This window comes from Lemur catta, chromosome 1, assembly GCF_020740605.2.
Source record: "Lemur catta isolate mLemCat1 chromosome 1, mLemCat1.pri, whole genome shotgun sequence".
In the NCBI taxonomy this organism is placed as follows: domain Eukaryota; kingdom Metazoa; phylum Chordata; class Mammalia; order Primates; family Lemuridae; genus Lemur; species Lemur catta.
In genome coordinates, this window is record NC_059128.1 from 220,534,332 (window position 1) to 220,554,192 (window position 19,861).

Sequence of the window (19,861 nt, forward strand, 5' to 3'; positions counted from 1 at the left end):
GGGCAGGGGGAGTGGGCTGCTCAGTATTTTTTGCTTCTAAGCAAACTAAGAAATTTATCAGCAGATGGTCAACACAAGCCAAATACAGATATATTGGGAACAATTTCACCAGGGCTTTCTATCCTCAGATTTGAAAAGACACAATGGCAGCATGAAGTATGTAGATAACCGTCTTCAATATGTCTGTCTTTTGAGTCATATCACTCTAATATGGACCAGGATTTCCTTCACCTTTCTTCTGTGCTAGATCCATTTATGGTATTCCATTCTTTCTTGATTGCCTCTCATTTTGTTGGAGCACATCCTCTAATTTCTGAGAAAGTGCTGTGGGAAGCAAATGTAAAAACGTGTGTCTGAAATGTCTTTATTTTGCCCTCATGTTTGATTGCTAGTTTGGATAGAATTTGTGACTTGTAAATAATTTTTCTTTAGGATATTGCCCCCTTGCTGCAGGATTCTGGTGAAAAGATTGAAGTCATTGTGATTCCTCATCTTGTGTTTGTGACCTGTTTTGTTTGTTTTTCTCTCTGAAATTGTTTGGAATCGTCTCTTTGTCACATCTTGGTATTGTGACATATCTTGGTATAGGTTTGTTTTTGTCCATTGTACACTTGGTGGGTCTTTTCAGTGTCATAACTCATGTTTTTCAGTTCTCTGAAAATTTCTTGAATTATTTCATTGATTTTTTTTTTTTCTCTCTTCCATTTTTTTGTGTTTTCTTTGAAACCCTTAGATAGTCGTTGGACTTTGTCTTCTATTTTTCTCTCTTCTTCTTTTTTTCTTTTTCTCTTTGTCTTTTTCTCTCTTATGTTTTGGGAGATTTCCTCACCTTTATCTTTTACCTCTTCTAGAATTTAATTTTTGCTATCATGTTTTTTAATTTTCTGATTTAAAAAAGGGACCCATTTCATCCCGGTATGTAGTATCTTCTCAACTCTCTGAAGATATTATTTTTTATTTTTAAGATTTTTTTCCTCCTCTCAGGTCTCTGTTTCCTCCAAGTCTATTTCTTTTTTTTTTTTTTTAAATCTTTATATTCCTAATTAGAGGTTTTCTCAGAGATACGGTATTTCTTGAATTTGTACTCACAATTAAGTTTAGAGAAACTAAAAACCTGATTTTAAGTTTTGAACATGTGGGTGGGGCCTATGTCTTTTATCGTCCAGTAAGCTGGTTGGGCCATTTGTTGGGGATGTTGGTGTCAAAATCATTAGGTTTTTCTTCCAGGGTTAGTCAAATTTCCCAGAAGGAAATTTTTCTCACCTGCTACTTGGTGAGTAAAGCAACTAGGAGTTGAAGAAGAGAAGAGGATTGGGTGGGAGAGGGTGTCAGTAGCGAACATTTAATTTATATAGGGGTTACTTAATACCCTTTTTATAATTATGGTATCCATTTTCTTAGAAATCCCTGATGTTCTCCAATCTAGAGAATAAACCACATTGTTTCTCTCTCTAGAGACTAAACCTCTAGACTTTGATGTATAAGAGGGGCAGTTACTAACAGTGTGGAGTTGGGGAGGGGATTTAGGCATCTCATTGCTTTGCATAGAGATTTCACTCAGTTGTTCTTATTTTAGCATTCCTCTAATCCTCCAGATCCTGAGCCTTTTCAGGAATCTGTACATGGTGTAAACTACTGCTTAAGATTCAGCTGTCTAGTTAACAGCTCCCAAAATTTTGTTGCTTTTTGTCTACTTTCCTGGTATCTCTGGGTTTGTCATTATATGAAATTTATTATAATTTTAATGTAATTGAATTAAGTAGAAGTGAATTAAGATGCTTGTGTTCAATTTACCATCTGAACCTGCATCATCCAATGTCTTTTATGTTACTGTGTCATCTTCGGAACCATCTTTTTAAGTGACTGTAGTAGTCCATTAAGTGAAATTTCCATATTTAAGTAGGTAGAATCATAGTTTAAAATGTAAGTTGTTTTAATTATTTTTTCACATTCCTTTTCCTTCATTCATATTATTTATTTTATAAGGCTAGTTTCCTGGATAAAAGTACTAGGCTTATCGGTACAAACACCTTAGGGCTCTTGAAACATATTGTCAGTTTGCTTTCTCAAACAGTTGGACTATTAATATTTTGCAGTGTCTCTCTAACTCTGCTTTAAGCAAAATATTTAATCTTACACTTACCTGGTTTTAGGTATCAAAATTTCTCTTCTTGGAAATACTTGTCTTGTACTTAAAATTAAATATACGTTACAGTTTTTCCTTTGGTCTGTGATCTCTTCAGTCTGTTCTCAGAAGAGTCTCATGTCTTGATCATTCATCCACAATTTATTCCTAACTTAGGAAAGAATAGGTGTAGCTAACATTGACTTTGACTTTTTTTTTTTTTTTGAAACAGAGTCTTGCCCTGTCACCCAGGCTAGAGTGCAGTGGCGTTATCATAGCTCACTGTAACCTCAAACTCCTGGGCTCAAGCAATCTTCCTCCCTCAGCCTCCTGAGTAGCTGGGAGTACAGGTGCGCTCAACTATGCCAGGCTAATTTTTTCTATTTTTAGTAGAGATGGGGTCTAGCTCTTGTTCAGGCTGATCTCAAACTCCTAAGCTCAAATGATCCTCCTGCCTTGGCCTCTCAGAGTGCTGGGATTACAGGCATGAGCCATCACGCCATTACTTTGACTCTTAATACCATTTCCCTGATAATACTTTTATCCAGTTTAGGAGTTTGAGGACTTTTTAAAAAATTCCTTCTACCTGACCCTATTGAATTTGTGTTTAATCTAAACCACTTGGGTAGGTTTCCTTTAAGTATGCTTATTTTTTAATGAGTTCAAATACTTTTTCTTTGTGACTTTGCTGTTAATACCCATCTAGAATGAAATGTTTTCAGAGAGATAAGAATAGTTGTCTACAGATACACGAAGATTTACTGTTCCCTCTTTGGTTGATTGATTGTTGTTGTTGTTGTTGTTGTTATTTTAGGTGGTGCTTCCTACATTTATCCTAGAGAAACGTTCCTTGCTGGAAATGTATGCAGATTTTATGTCTCATCCAGACCTATTTATAGCCATCACTAATGGAGCCACAGCTGAGGACAGAATGATTCGCTTTGTTGAGTACTACCTTACCTCATTTCATGAAGGCCGCAAGGGAGCCATTGCTAAGAAACCATACAATCCTATCATTGGAGAAACATTTCACTGTTCCTGGAGGATGCCAAAAAGCGAGGTAGCATCCAGTGTTATTAGCAGCTCTTCCACCCAGGCAGTTACAAATCATGCTCCTCAATCAGAGGAGTTTTTGAGCCAGGTGGGATCAGACTGTTATACAGTCAGATTTGTTGCTGAGCAGGTTTCCCATCATCCTCCAGTCTCAGGATTTTATGCAGAATGTGCAGAGAGGAAGATGTGTGTAAATGCGCATGTCTGGACTAAGAGCAAGTTCTTAGGCATGTCGATAGGCGTGACAATGGTTGGAGAAGGTAAGTAGAAAAATTGTTCTCTGATTTTTAATATCAAACTACAATCTTAAATTTTGGGAACCTAGACGAATATAAATTATAAGTTTGAAATGCTATGAGTACTACTTTTTTGTTCCAATTCCCAGTGAGTTCCAGGATGTTTTTTGGGAGCAGAGGAGTATATCTATGTAATGTAAATTCTCCTTTTAAATTATTTTTTTCTGATTTTAAATATTTATTGTTGAAAATTTAGAAAACTAGAAAGGTATAAAGGAGAAAATAAAAGCATCTCTCATTCCTGCATCCACAGATAGATAATTTTAGTTAGTATTTTAAATCTTTTCTGTGTGTATTGTGTATGTTCATACTTTTAGTTTTATAAAATTAGGATTAATTATATATATGTAAAGTTTTATGTCCTGCTTTTTTTTTTTTACTAAATATATTCATTTTCCTGTGTTATTGATAAAATATTTTAATGACTGCATAATCTATGAAATGCATTTGCCATCTTTTATTTAACCATTTAGACATTGAGGTTGTTTCCAAATTTTTATTATTATAAAAATCACAAGAAATATTTTCTAGGTAAATCTTTATTGACATCTCTTATATTTTCTTAGGAGTTATTCATAAAATATTTTAAATATATACTGCCTAACTTTAATTCTACTTCATCAGAAGGTTATGAAAAAATAATTTGAGGAAACACAGTGGTTTTTGCCAAGAATACAAAACAAAAGCAAAAACCTCCATAGAAATCATTGAAGAGTTAATGAAAATATAACAGAAAAAACTACCATTTTAATGTTAAAGGAAAACTCTGTACAAGGAATAATTTGTTCTGAATGTAAACTTACAATGTAAGTGTGGCATAATTAAGCCTGCGACTCTAATAATTTGAGATTGTGTTATTGTAGCTGTGAAGAAAATATTTTATCCCCTTTTCCAGTTTTCCCCATTTTTAAGTTCTATTGTGGTATATCTTTCCAATTTTCAGATAATATTTCAAGCTAATTCAAATTTTCATAATATTAGAACGTACACACATTTTATTAGTTAAAAAGAAAGTTTGCCACCGATAGGCTTTATAACATTAGCCTTAGGCTTTTCATAGACCACCTTATTTGTTTATTTTATAGATTAAAAAGCTAAAGTCTAGAGGTGATGAGACACGTCTAGGGTCATAAAAATTAAGGCAGAGCCAGATTTAGAACCTTATTCTTTGATACTCTCTCCTCAAGGACAGTTACTCTTACCAGTTCATATAACAGAAAGACTCTGGTAATGGTAGCCTCTCACAGTCCAAGAAAGAAAATAGCTCAGGAAATAAGGAAATGCCTTAATATCTTAACCATGCTTTACTCATGAAAGAGGAATATAATAGTTAATTTTTGATTAATTAAGTGCTATTATATGTTCATGGATTGCCTTTTGCAAATTAAATTGTTATTGGTGCCCACAATAGAAAGTAAATAAAATCAGGGAATGGGATTTATGACAATTCAATTTTGCTCTTATTAGCCATGTTTTTTAATAGGAGGGGGAAATTCTGTTTAATTATTAGATCAGTAAGATTTTAGAATTCTGTAAATCTCAGTTATCCTAGTCTGTCATCACACATATTCAAAACTGGTTGTATATTTCTTCAGATTTTAAATCCCACAAGGTATGCTATTTATGTAGAATATGTTCTTAGAAATCAAAGGTCATAAACCCAATTTATAAGATCACATACTTGGCTGGGCATGGTGGCTCACACCTGTAATCCTAGTGCTTTGGGAGGTCCAGGCAGGAAGATTGCTTGAGGCCAGGAGTTCAAAACTAGCCTGGGCAACCTAGCGAGACCTCATCAGTACCAAAAAATAAGTAAATAAATAAAAATTAGCCGGGCATGGTGGCAAAAAATTACCCGAGCATGGTGGTGTGCACCTATAGTCCTACCTACTGGGAGGCTCAGGCAGAAGGAATGCTTGAGCCCAGGAGTTGGAGGCTGCGTGAGCTATGATGATGCCATTCTATTCCAGCCTGGACAACAGAGTGAGACCCTATCTCTGAGGAAAACAGAAAAACCAAAAAGCACATATTTTTACAAAAGTAATAAACATACAGTATCTTTTCTAACTTAGAATCAATCAGCAGTTATTAGTAACACTTAAAATATATCCAAGTATATTGTCTGTTTTCTGAGAGCTACCATTATATATAAATATATTATAGTCAGAACCATGTCTCTTATGAAATGGCTCAGTAATTTTTTTTCCCGTGACCTTTTGTGAATCCAGAGGCTCAGTAATTCTTGATTTATTTTTGCCCTTTGTGAAGACTATTAAGGACACTACAAAAAAATAGTTGATGTTGCTTTGTGTTGTTTACTTTAGGATCTCATTTTGTCTATTTGCTTATTCTAAAAATTAACTGTATTAAAATATATTTGTCATAACTCTTGTTCATATTTGTGAACATTAAGAACAGACTACTTGGGGGATGGGTGGGGAGAGGAGGTTAAAAAAACAGAGTAGTTAATGAGCATTTATTAAGAGAGATGCTGTAAGAATTCAGACTGGTAGTACATATCCAATTCAGTATTTGGTCTGATGGTGACACAGGTAATGAGCTTGGAAGATTAGTAATGTATCTCAAGTATCCTTAGTGTCTCTTAATTATCTAGTACAATGCAATTATTCATTAATGTAATCACCCTTTTATATATGTTTTTAAACCATCTTTAATATAGCATCTCTTAATATGCAACAAGCCCCATTAGAATAATATTTGTTTGAAAACCAACACTAATATATCCTGTAGTTTCAACCTGAATGTTTCAGAATTTGGCAGACAAAATTATTATGACCATAGTTTTTATAATAGAATTACTTTTTCTTTTCCTTAATATGCATAAAATAGAATAGAACATAGAATACTTTTTCCATTGTACTGAGATTAATGTTTATGACTTTGTAACATTGGACATCTATTAGTAGTTTTTCCCAAACTGCTGAAAAAGCTTAGTACTGACTAATGATCAAACATGATACAGTATAGGATGGCCTTAAACTCTGTCTAAAGGCTTTATTTTATTTTTAGGGACATTAGGGGGAACTCTTTAATTGTTTGCACTGTAACATTTACTAGACCCATTAACCACAAAGGGACAGTAAGATGATAGTAAAAGTAACCCTGATTCACTATTATCAGGAAATGTTGTCAAATATAATTGTAAATGAAGTCAGTTTCATCCAAAGTTAAATGAAGATTAGGCAAAATCATGATATTTATTTACTAGACAGGAAAAAAATATAATACAGATTATTTTGTAACTGTTTCTTTAAAAGGATGTTAACCAGCCTCATGTTTTCACATTCAGGTATCCTGAGTCTACTGGAACATGGAGAAGAGTATACATTTTCTCTACCTTGTGCATTTGCCCGGTCAATTTTGACTGTTCCTTGGGTAGAACTGGGTGGCAAAGTCAGTGTTAACTGTGCAAAAACTGGATATTCAGCCAGCATCACTTTTCATACTAAGCCATTTTATGGTGGCAAACTGCACCGGTAAGAACGTTTTAATGATATTTGGCTCTTATTCTTCCAGTTTGACCTTTTATTATAGCTCCTTATTTTTCTGCTTTGTTTTATGTGGTTGAAGTTGGATTTTATTCCTGTTTATTTTTTGTTTATTATATTTCATCTTTCAAGGAATACTGAAAATCATGATCTGTTTTTAACAATAGTGACATTATTAAAATATCTACTCATAAAAAAAAATCCTTGATGATGTAGTAAATGAGATGTAGAATAAGATTTCTAGCGAATACAGTCTCTGGCCCAGTTATGCCTATAAGGGATTCAGATTTGGATCTGGACCTCAGTGAAGGCAGCTATTGCTACAGGTTAGGGTGGAAATAGATCTAATTTCTATATTAAGAAATTTCAAGACACACAATGCTTGAAGCCTTTAGGTGTCTTTAGGTACCAATATTGAATGGTAGCTTTGTTCTAATTTTATCTAGGAATCGGCCAGTTATTATACTCCTTTCTTTGCCTGTTAGTCTCTTTAGCACTAGTCCAGATCACCCAAACTGCATGATCACACTTACTATATTTATATTTTTTTTTCCCCAGTGTGAATTCTCTTGTGGTATCTAAGGGTCAGATATTGACTAACAGCCACATAGATCACATTTGTATAGTTTCTGGCCAGTATGAATGGTTTCACGTTGTTTAAGGGATGAATGCTTATGGAAAGTTGTCTCGTGTGTTTGCCTTCATAAGGCTTCTTTTCAATATGTTTTCTCTTCTGCTGTTTAAGGTATGAGTGATTAATAAAGGCTTTTCTACAGGGTTTTTCTCCAGTGTGAGTTCTCCCATGTATAAGGGGTAAATAATGACTGTAGAATTTTTCATAATCATTATTATTCATCACGAGATTTCTCTCCTCTGTGAATTTTCTTGGGTTAATGAAGAGATAAAATCCTTTTTAAGGGTTTCCCACGTTTATTCTATCCAGATGCTTTATCATGTGTGGAGCCAATGTTGAGCTGTGAGTGGAAACTCCTTTATTCCTTACAATTCAAAGATTTCCAATATTAAGTCTCTGCTAAGAAGGAAATAAGAGGCAAGCTTGCCCACATACATTCATTTGTATTTGTACATAAGGATTTTCTGACATTCTTCAGGTAAAACCTTATTCCACATTTAATACACATAGTATTCCCTTTCTTGCATGTTCAGAATTTTCTTCTTTTGTAACAGCTCAATGACGTAGCTATTCTAATTAATTTTTAAGTCTTAATTATGTTTCAAACACTTGATAAATTAATTACATTTATACAGATATCCCTTTATAAGAGCTCAGGTTATAGTTTTGAGCTCAGGTTAATTTTTTCCCCAAATGCAAAATATCCAAACTTTATTCTTGAGCCAGTGCTTTATCTTGCTTTAAATTATAATAAATATAAATGCTAAGAATTTGATTTATCGTATTTCTAGGACTACCTAAATGTGGAGAATCATAATTCATCCTCCCAAATCTTACTGTTGCATGACATTAGATAGTTGCTTCCTGCAAATATCCTGCATAGAAATTTTCTCTTGATTTTCAAGTCCCTCTTCAGTGGCAGATAAAGAATGGGAAGGGAGTGGGTGGTGAGGTTAGATTAGGAGTTGGGAGACTAGTTAGGCATTTACAGTTAACACACTTCAAGGAGTAGCTGACAGCCAGTCATGATGGCTCGTACTTGTAATCCCAGTTCCTTGGGAGACTGAGGTGAGAAGACTGCTTGAAAGCTCAGGAGTTCAAGACCAGCCTGGGCAACGTAGCCAGGCCCCATCTTTTTTTTTTTTTTTTTCCTTTCTTTTTTTAAAGGAGTAACTGTGGCCAGGCACGTGGCTAATGTCTGTAATCTTCGTACTTTGGGAGGGCAAGGCGGGTGGATTGCTTGAGGTCAGGAGTTCAAGATCAGCCTGAGCAAGAGTGAGACCCCATCTCTAAACACAGAAAAAAAAATTAGCTGGGCATGATGTAATGTAAATCCCTGTAATCTCACCTACTTGGGAGGCTGCAGTGGGAGGATCGCTTGAGCCCAGGAGTTTGAGATTGCTGTGAGCCAGGCTGACACCATGGCACTCTAGCCTAGGCAACAGAGCAAGACTGTTTCAATAAATAAATAAATAAAGGAGTAACTGACAGAATGTGGAGGAGTAAAGGGGCACCCAAGATAACCTTGGTTGATGTCCTGGTTATCTACTACTGGTAGTAGACCTCTCTAAAACTTAGTGCTTAAAACAATTATCTGTCACAATTCTGTGAATTGGCTAGGCTCTGCTGGGTGATTCTCACTTGGCATCTTTCATGTGTCTGTAGCAGATATTGACTGGCACTTCATTCATCTAAGGGCTCAACCTGGCTGGACAGCCAAGATAAGTTCACTCACGTGGGAGGTGGTTGATCTGGCTATTGGCCAGGGGTCAGGTGGGGTTGTCATCCAGAGACCTACTTGTGGCCTTCCCATGTGATTTGGGTTTCTCCCATCTTGGCAGCTGGGTGTCTAGAGGCACCATCCAAAACCAAGCATTCCAAAGACTTTCTGGCTTTTGATACCTGGTTTTCAAATTTTTTAACATTTCTAATAATTTCAGGTAGATATTCTCATTTTTGTTAATGATCAATGATTATATTTACCACCTCATTTTTGTACATTTCTTACTTAAATTGACTTCTTTACTACTTTCTACTCTACACCTGTCTGCAAGTCCACCACACTCACTGGGTTTTCTTGCCACTTGGAGGTGTAACACTTTTCTCTAACATGGTATCTCTCTCTCTCTCTCTCTCTCTCTCTCTCTCTCTCTCTCTCTCTCTCTCCCCCTCCCCCCCCCTCCCCTCCCTCTTTCCCCCCCATTTGCAATCATATACATATTCTTTTCATAACTCTTAAGGGGTCATTTTGGCTGACTCCAGAGTTCTCTCATTTTTTCCATTCTGAGCTCCCTTAAAACCAGTGGTTTCACATAATTTCTCATTTAGGAGATTGATATTATAAACAGACTTTCCTGTTCTCAGCACCTTTCTTCTTTGATTTTATAGACTATTATAACTAAGATCTTCTTGTATGCCATTAATTAATGGCCATGCCTCCTTCCTCAGACATAGCCTAGTTTTTTTTTTACTACTATCTACAATTGGAGCAGACACATTATCTGCTGTCTGCCTTTGGCATAAATATATTATATTCCAGCTGCCTTCCCTTACTTTCTCATTTTCCACATCTATTTCTGATGCAGCCAAGTGAGCCTACTTAACTATTCTCCATTCCCTTGTCCTTCTCCTGGTCTCATTTTTCACACTCACTCTAGGATGTTTATGTATATGGTGTGTGTGTGGTATAATATCATCAATATTTTAGGATAATTATGTGTGTGTGTATCATACTTTTCTTTGCATATTGGAGATACAGAGAAATAAAAATAAAGACTATGTCTTCAAGAAGCTTTCAGTAGAGTATTAGGATTCAGCATTTAGGAAGACTTTTAGGAAAAACTCTTGTATAATAAGAGACAGTTAAAAATAAAGTCTGTCATAATAACTATAAAGATAGAAAAGGAAAATAATACTGTGAAGCTAGGATTAGGTGATTGCTGTAACTGAAAAAAAATTAGTTTTTTGTTTTCTTTTTTTTTCCCCTAAAGGCACATTAGAAGGGGAAAAAAAATAGTTCTGACCGATCTGTTAAAGTTAAAAAAGAAACATGATGCCCAACATACTTCCTTCCCTTTGTCTGATAAAGAACCATATCACTCTTTCAAGAGGGACAAACTATTTTCCTGGCACTAAATGCTAAAGGGATTTATTGCATATATCCTTACATAGTGGCATTGAGTAACATAATAGACAGCATCTTCTTCAGTAGTTCTGCATAAAATATAATTACCCTTCATGTATTTCTTATATATACCATCAATGAAACTCAAAGCTAAATTCTTAACTTGGAATCAATAAAATCTTTTCTATTTGAAGCTAAGTTAATATATCCCGTGGTTTTCTGGTATCATAAATAGCTATAGAGACAGGATCTAGAAAATTTAAAAGGCTGACTTGTCAAGTTTTTAGAAAGTGAGAGAGCAAATGTTTTTACCAATTATCAATTATTTTCACTTGAGAGATGAGTGGCATAACACATTTAAGATTTGGCTCTTTGTTAAGTATCTTCAGGGCAGCATATTCTGTATTGTATGTCATTTATTGACAAAAGATCTACATGCTTTAGCTGTTGTGAGTTTGGTCAAGAAACCTTTTTTTTGTCTTTTGAAAATAAAATTTTAACTTACATTCTCACCCAGGTATAGCACCATCTTATTTCCATAAGCCTGAGATGTGGAGAGAGGCAGAATTTTTGTCGAAGAGAAAATTCTGATCTGCTCAAGTGCCTGGGCAAGTGCTTTGTTGAAATCTTAAATTTCTATGTTAGAAATATTTTTAATCTTTATAATTTTAAGAAGGCCTTTCAATTTCCTCAGCCGTAAAGGATCCAGAATTGAACTTGAATTTTGAGAACTTGCCTCATAGTGAGTGTTAAGATATTAGCATCTAGATAGCAACCCTGGCCAATGCCTTACTTAATCTGTTAGAGGGAGTTATTTAATGTCTTATATTTGAACATCTAACTTTGGTTTTGGCAGGGCTTTTGGAACTTTTTTATAGAATATAATTAACTATTTGGTAACATTGTTTCTTAAAACCATTCTCAGTTCACAAGGATACTCATCAAAAGCAATGGTTAGATGAGTACGATTTATTTGAAGTGTTTTCATCATCTCAATCAATGATAGTCCCAAATATGTTTACAAAATTGAAAGACAAACTAATAACCCAATTATTGTCAGTCAAGAGACATGGAGAAATAGTTGCTCTGAGACACAGAGCTTAGGGAAAGAGGACATAGCACTTTGATCACAGCTTTAACTTTTTGTCTCCTATGGGTGGCCACATAGAAAAATTTACTTAAAACAAGTAAGGAAATGTTTTTATAAACATTATCTAAAATCTCTCTATGAGGGAGAGGTATTGGTTTTATAATGATAGATGAGGAAATTGAGACTCTTTAAGGCCCACAGCAGGACTGGTCTATCTGATTTAAAAATCATGCTCTCTCTACTTTTACCAGACGGCTTTTAAAGAATTATCAAGTCTATCAAAATTTCCCTAAGATTAAGAATCACTTACTGTAACTTCTTTTGCCTCATGTTAATCATCGGCATAACTTTTTAACATACCTTTCCTGTAGTGGTCAGCCTTTTTACTTCCTATTTGGTCAGGAAGCCTGTTCTGCTACATGGAAACAGAATGACAGAGTTGGCTCTGAGTAGAGCTTCATTTCTTTGGGTTATTTCCCCAATTTCTCTCTGTCCTGTAAAGTATTTCTGTAAACTATCTAATTTTTATCTCTATGTCATAGCTAAAAATTGATGGTAATGTCATCTCCCTGAATGACTGTTTTTTGTGGGGGAAAAAAAATGATGGTACTGTAGACCTGAGGTCAAGTTGTTTTAAGGAAATTTGTACCTAGAAGTATTGGAAAGAACTTGGACTTTGGATTCCATTAGATTTGTGCTCAAATCCTGACTATACTATTTACTAGCTACATGATTTGGGGTACTTTACCTAAAATTTTTTTTTTTGGAGTCAGAATCCCATTCTGTCACCTCAGTTAGAATGCAGTGATGTCATCATAGCTCACTGAACCTCAAACTCCTGGGCTCAAGTGAACCTCTTGCCTCAGCCTCCCAAGTAGCTGGGACTATGTGCATGCCCTGCCACTACATTTTTGAGCCTCAGTTTCTTCATCTGTAGAAATGGGATAGTCAAAAGGCTTGACAAAGTTAATTTATGTAAAATGCCCAGTATATGTTAGGTGCTCAACAAATGCTAACTTGCCCACCCTACACACACTGGCATTCTCTTGTGTTTGCTTTTGCTCACACTTACTCATTCTAGGAAGTGATATTAATTTGAGCATATTATTTAAACTCTTTGAGGCTTAGTTTTCTCATTCAATTCAAGCAACATTTATTAAGCACCTGCAATTTATCAGTCACTCTCCTAAGTACTAACTGGGGATGTAGAGACCCATTCCATGCCTCTTAAAGAGCTTAATGGGGAAGATGGAAAGCCAATAATAACATTACCATGTGATCAGTACCCTGAGTCTATACAATGGAAGCATGTAGCTGAGGCTGTTAGTGACACATGTTTTTGTTAATGAATTTTTTCTGGAACACAGCCATGTCCATTCATTTACTTGTCTCTGGCTGTTTTCATACTACAGTGACAAAGTTAAGTAGTTGTGACAGAGACAGTCTGGCCTAAGAATCCTGATGTTAACTTTCTGGTCCTTTATAGAAGAAGTTTGCCAGCTCCCCAGTAGACTGGTGTGAAGAATTGTTATAAGCAAAGTGAGGCAAGGCCCTTCTTCCTTGTGCTCTTTTCCAAATTCCTCATGGCTCACCTCTTATATGTGTGATTCCTGTCTCCTGCCCCAGTTCTCTTCATGCTGCTCTTGCTGTGCAGCTGCTCTAAGCACTTGGGACCCTGTATAACCCAGCAATCATGAGCAGGGCCCTAGGGTTGTTATTTGTTAAGTGGAAAGATTTGTGGGAGATGATAACTTGAGAGATTATTCTGTGGCAGTAAAAGAAGGATCAAGTGAGGAACATGTTGTCATTACTGAGTTCTCAGAATATAGTTCTGGGCGTATGTGGATGGAGAAAGGATGAGGTAAGTGTTCAATGTCATCTCCTCATGTCCTGTTTGGTAGAGATAAATTTTTAAGGAAGGGAAAGATGTTGGCAAATGGGATCAGAGAGGAAACATGGACTGACATCATGAGAAACATTCATTCTGGCCAGAGACCCTTAGCAGGACAATTATTTAAGTTCATATGCTGTGAAGTATAACCCAGAGTTCCCACCCCTACTGTAAGCAAGCCTCCTTATATCATGGTGTTCTGTATGTCCAGTGAGCTACAGTTACTCCTGACTTTTGATGTTGAATGTGTGGTTTGCTTTTGCATTCCAAACCCTTGTACACCTTCATCTCTAAGATCTGGCTCCTAAATCAATTGCTTATTGGGCTCCTTACATCTCTGCATTGAGCTCTGAGTTTGCAAACCTTTTACTCTCCTGACTAAAAACTGTGGACTCCCTGAATTCTGCTTTATCTTTCTCATTTCCTTAGCTTATACCTGACAAATGCTACTTAGGATTCCTGAACTGTCACCTGAACCTCTATGTCATAATCTCTGGCATACTGATTAGACCCTAACCTTTGAGCACCATTCCCTGAGTTCTAAACCTCTATCTAATCTGACCCTGTTATCATGTCCTACAGTGAGCATAAAATATTTCATTAAAAATAAGTAGGCCTGTTCCTATTCCAGCCTGTTCCTTTTGGTACATTTGAGCTGCATCAGTGCGGCTGTCTGTTGATAAGCAGCTGGGTAACTCTTCATTAAACTTCAGCAATAGTAGTATTTGAGTTCTCTCTGAGCTCTGTGGTAATAATGATAATGTTTGTATTTTTCTATTTTGGTAGAGAATTTACAATTTTTTCATACATTCTTTCATATTTTTCTACTTCTCATTGGTTTGTCTGGTTTCTATATTTAATTTTAAATTAGGCTTATGTAGTTTAATACGGAATTGACATATCTGTTATATGTCCTTAAAATATAAGGACTCCAAATTTTATAATAAATTTTTGGTATTTCTAGTTTTATATTATGATAGTTTTGTTAGTAGCAGCCATTTTATTTATTTATGTATTTATTCTGAGACAGAGTCTCACTCTGTTGTCCCGGCTAGAGTGCTGTGGCATCAGCCTAGCTCACAGCAACCTCAAACTCCTGGGCTCAAGCAACACTACTGCCTCAGCCTCCCAGGTGGCTGGGACTACAGGCATGTGCCACCATGCCTGGCTAATTTTTTCTATGTATTTTTAGTTGTCCAGCTAATTTCTTTCCATTTTTTTAGTAGAGTCGGGGTCTTGGCTTTGCTCAGGCTAGTCTTGAACTCCTGACCTCAAACGATCTGCCTGCCTTGGCCTCCCAGAGTGCTGGGATTACAGGCATGAGCCACCGTGCCTGGCCAGTGGCAGGCATTTTAAAAAGCACACTTTGATCATTTGTGGTAATGAAGTCTCTAATTTGATTCCTAGTATTCTTTCTAAAGATTAAAATTTATATTATTTGAAAAAATTTTCAAGGAGGCTGTTATGAGTTTTACAAAGAATCTGACTGTGATCTGACAAATTGAAGTGAACTGTATACCTAATTTAAACAGGATTCATGGGGTGTGCTCTTGGGTTTTTCATCCTAAGAAACAAACCTGATGTCACTTATTAGAGCATATCTTTATTTTCCATGTGCTTCTAGGGTTACAGCTGAAGTAAAGCACAACTTCAGCAACACTGTGGTATGCAGAGTGCAAGGGGAATGGAATAGTGTTCTTGAGTTCACTTACAGCAATGGAGAGACAAAGTATGTGGATTTGACTAAATTGGCAGTGACAAAGAAGAGAGTAAGACCTCTGGAGAAGCAGGATCCATTTGAATCCAGGTACATCATCCTTCCACGCATCCGGGAAAGTGTCAGAAGAAGCTCTGGGTCTTAATCTAAGCCTTTTCACTAACTTGTGACCTTGGGCAAGTCACTTCGCTAGTTTGTATCAGCTTCCTCATCCATAAATTGAAAGGGTTGGTCTGATCTGATGACCTTATCAACTATGAGATTACATAATATACAGTCACATTTTAGTAAAAATCAAACATTGTAAACTGAGCAGAAATATTAAAAACATTTAGCAAAGGATTACTATCCTTATTGTGAAACTCTTACAAATTATTAACAAAAGACAGGCATCCCGATAGAAAAATGGGCAAAGGACATAAAAAGGTAGTTCACAAAAATATAAAAATCTTACATGCCCACCAAGAAAATGAAAAATTGTTCAGCATAATTAGAATTCAAAGAGATACAAATTAATTAAGACAAATTAGTTTTTAAAATAACGACTCTTTGGGGAAAAGGCATGAGCAAATGGGCATTCTCATACTGCTGGTTGGAAGTTAAACCAGTATAATATTCCTAGAGAGTATTTTGGCAATATGTGTCATAGGCCTTTAAAAATAAGTAAAATAAATCTATATGTGTTGATAAGGTACAGTCTCCAAAATGTGGCCACAGTGATTGCTTCTGGAAAAAAGTACTAGGGTCTGGGATAGGAAAGAGTCTATTTATAAAATATCCCTTTGTACAGTGTAAATTTTATGTCATGTGAAAGTATTACTGTATAAATTTAAAAAGAAAGGAAATACAAAGAACCATTAAACATCTTAAATTGAGATCACATAAATAGAGCCAAACAATTTATAACGAGATGTGTAAAGGGTATAAATAACGACCAAAGATTCAGATTGGGTCAAAAAAATACAACAATAATGATTTTAAAAAAAATTCCTCTAGAGATTTATCCTAAAGGAGAGGTTCTCAAAGTTTACTTTTAAGACCCCTGCAGATCCATGAGGCCCTTTCAAGGGGTCTGCAAGGTTAAAATTTTTTCATAATAATACTAAGATGTTATTTGCATTTTTTACTCTGTTGGCACTTACATTGATAGTGCAGAAGCAATGGTGGGTAGCATTGGTGAGCCTTACGACTGATTTAGGCAGTGGCACCAAATTGTACTAGTAGTCATTATATTCTTCTCTGCTGTGTATTCACATTTAGTCCTTTAAAAAAGCAGTACAAATTATTAGTTTTATTAAATATGGATCTCTGAGGACGTGTCTTTTTAGTGTTCTGTATGACAGATTGGGCACATGCATAAAGCACTTGTGCTGGATACTAAAGAAGTGTAGTGATTATCTGGAGAAAAAGCATCTGTGCAATTGTTTGAGTCACAAGTGGAACTAATCACTCTTTTCATGAAACACTCTTTATTTAAAAGAATGATTGACAGACAAACTATGGATATTCTAATTTCAATATTGGGCAGACAGTTTTTTTGTAAATGAAAGGTAAATATGACACTTCAAGAAAAACAATTGGCGATATTTGCTACTACTAATAAAATTTGAACTATAAGGCAAATTAGAATTTTGAAAAATTTGTAACTGCCACCATGAATTTGCCAGCTTCCCAATTAAAGAGTTTCCTGATGAAGTGGTGGTAATATTAATGAATGTGATTTTTAAAAATATTATAAATTGAAATCTGTTAACATCTGGAAGATCTGCATAACTCAGTGAACCAGTATTTTTCAAATGACTAATGCATGAAATTATAAAATAATGCATGAGTAAGTGAACCATTCAGGGTTCAAGTTAGAACAATGAGTTTCCATGTAAATTAATTGAAAAATTAATTGACATTTTTTACTTTTCTACATTCCAACTAACCTTTAAAAATCTACCACTTGCCAAGTTTTGATACAGTATGAAAGAATTGAATTATGTGGAAAATCTGGTTTTTTTTTTTTTTTAAAGTTTCACTTTATTTTTTTACTAAAGTCCAGAAATTTCTATAGGACAAGTACATTAATGAAGTGTTTCCAAAGAAATACTGAACAATACATACTCTAGTTTGCTGAGGGTTCCAGCTCAAGAGTGCATACCTAATTCTTGCGCATTAAAAATCAGCATGGATCTTAGATGATCTAGAATACACTGTGTTTTGAAATCCACAGCTGGTTTGATTTTTAACCATAATGAAAAACCAGTACTTCTATTCCATCAAATGTTTTACAAGCAATAATAAATTCAGATCCACTGTATTATGCAACACACATCTTTGGAAAGCAACATAAACAGTGAGATCAGATCAGTAGAAATATACACAATTAAAAGAAATACACAAAGTACTGTAAGTTTTATTAAAAACTACTACTTGAGAAAGAAATCTCCTTTCCACAAATAGCATAAAACCGTAGAAGGATGAAAGGATTTGGGAAAGCTTTACAAAAGCTTAATTCCAACTGTATCTTCCTGAGGGTGGTGGCAAAGGGTATTTCCTTCCTTCTCTGGGATATCCCTGTCTCCCTCCACGATCATCTCGTCTGGGTGGATACCCACCAGGTCCTGCTATCATCTGATACTGGTTTGGCTGGAAGGCTGCATTTTGGGTTTGGAGCATCCGGTTCCATGGCAGCAGAGGTTCAGCTCCAATGCCTCTGTCAAATCTTTGTGGCTGGAAAAGAGGAGGAGGACCTCGCCAGGAATCCTGGGGCCTCATATTTGACATAAGTTTTGGAATCTGGGCTTGTCCTCTTAACAGTGGCCTGTACAAGTTTCCCTGGTAAGTCGCAGGTGGTGGTGCAGCATTGCTGTAAACATCGGTTCCTGAGCCTCTTGGCATGACATGGCCCAAAGTCCTGAAGGCTGCCTGATCTAGGTGGACAGGTCGCCGGTCCCGGTTAAAGCCAAGCTGGGGCTTCCACTGCCGTCCATTGCTGGATTTTTCCCAGTCACTGGGTTTCAGTACTGCTGCAGGCTTTCTTGCTCCAGGAAGCATTACAGCTTTAAAAATGTAATCTTCAGCAAACTGTGGGTCTTTAAAATTAATACTGACTGCAGTGTTCTGTGTCAGATCTGGTAACATGGGAACAGGAGAACATACTATTTGATCTGGAAGAATGGCTTCTTCATCCAAAGAAAACTTTCCTTGAATCCCATGACATAGTTCAGGTGGTACATCCACTGGCTTTGTAGAACCTGTTTGGTACAGCTCTAAAATGAAGTCATGTAGTAGGTGATGTTTCCCCACAAATAAGACATCACCTCCAAGGCTGTTTCTTCTGGTCTCTTCTGGAGTGAGGTCTGGGTATACCTCTTCTAGGGCAGCACGCAGCCTTCGCTCATCCACAAATGGCAACAGAGCAACACCTTGCCATGCATATTTCTTCCCATTCAAATCAATAGCAAAATCTTCAGGATAGAAGTCAATTATACTAGAATCAGGATCACTCATGAGCTTCCGCCATGATGGAGGTAGAAAGTTACCACTTGCAGCTGGAAAAACTCCCATAAGTTGTTCCAGTGGTTTAAACGGTTTTGTATTATGTGGAAAATCTGTTAAAATATTCTTTTCTAGCTATGTCTGTGTGAGGCCAGATTTTCTTTATGTACTTTATTTTTGTTTATTTATCTTTTTAGAGATACAGGGTCTCACTCTGTCTCCCAGCTGGAGTATAGTGGCCTAATCATAGTTCACTGTAACCTTGAATTCCTGGCTCAAGTGATCTTCCTGCCTCAGCCTCCCAAGTAGTTGGGATTACAGGTGCACACCACCACACCCAGCTGATTTTTAAATTTTTTATAGAGACAGGGTCTCGTTATGGTGCCTAGGCTGGTCTTGAACTTCTTTCTGGCCTCAAGCAATCCTCCCACCTTGGCCTCCCAAGGTGTTGAGATTAGAGATGTGAGCCACTGTATCCAGACTTCTAAATTTAATGCTATGTATTTCCCTTTGAGGACTGTTTTATTAACATCCCACAATTTTTGATATGTTTACATTTCACAATATTTTCTGATTTCCCTTGTGATTGGTTTTTGGTTTTAACTCATGAAGTTATTTAGAAATGTGTTGATAATGTCCGTATTATTTCATTATGTCCAGAAGCACAGGTGGTCTCACATTTCAACTTTTGAAAAATTTATTTCTCTTTTTACCTGTTAATTCCTAGGTTTCCTAAAAATAAAAATCTATCTTTTATAACTTGGAAAGATACAAATTAATTTTAGTTTCAAAAGAAGCAGAAGCCACGGCATCCTGGACATAAATATCTGCAGCATAGTATCACTGTTCTTGTAATTCATAGGCATGAAATTATAGTTCTGATTTAGAAAATGTAATTTTTAAAAATTACTGTAATTTTAAGTGTGTAAATTCTAT

General features: G+C 35.9%; 1 protein-coding gene across 1 annotated transcript in view; it reads left to right on the forward strand.

The window, feature by feature from the left end:
- The window catches only part of OSBPL11 (oxysterol binding protein like 11), a 76,841-nt gene that overhangs the window by 50,226 nt on the left and 6,754 nt on the right, over nucleotides 1–19,861 (forward strand). The window contains exons 9-11 of the mRNA XM_045540091.1: nucleotides 2,940–3,438; nucleotides 6,785–6,971; nucleotides 15,347–15,529. Of these exons, the coding sequence (XP_045396047.1) occupies nucleotides 2,940–3,438; nucleotides 6,785–6,971; nucleotides 15,347–15,529 (869 nt within the window). The remainder of the gene's footprint in view (nucleotides 1–2,939; nucleotides 3,439–6,784; nucleotides 6,972–15,346; nucleotides 15,530–19,861) is intronic.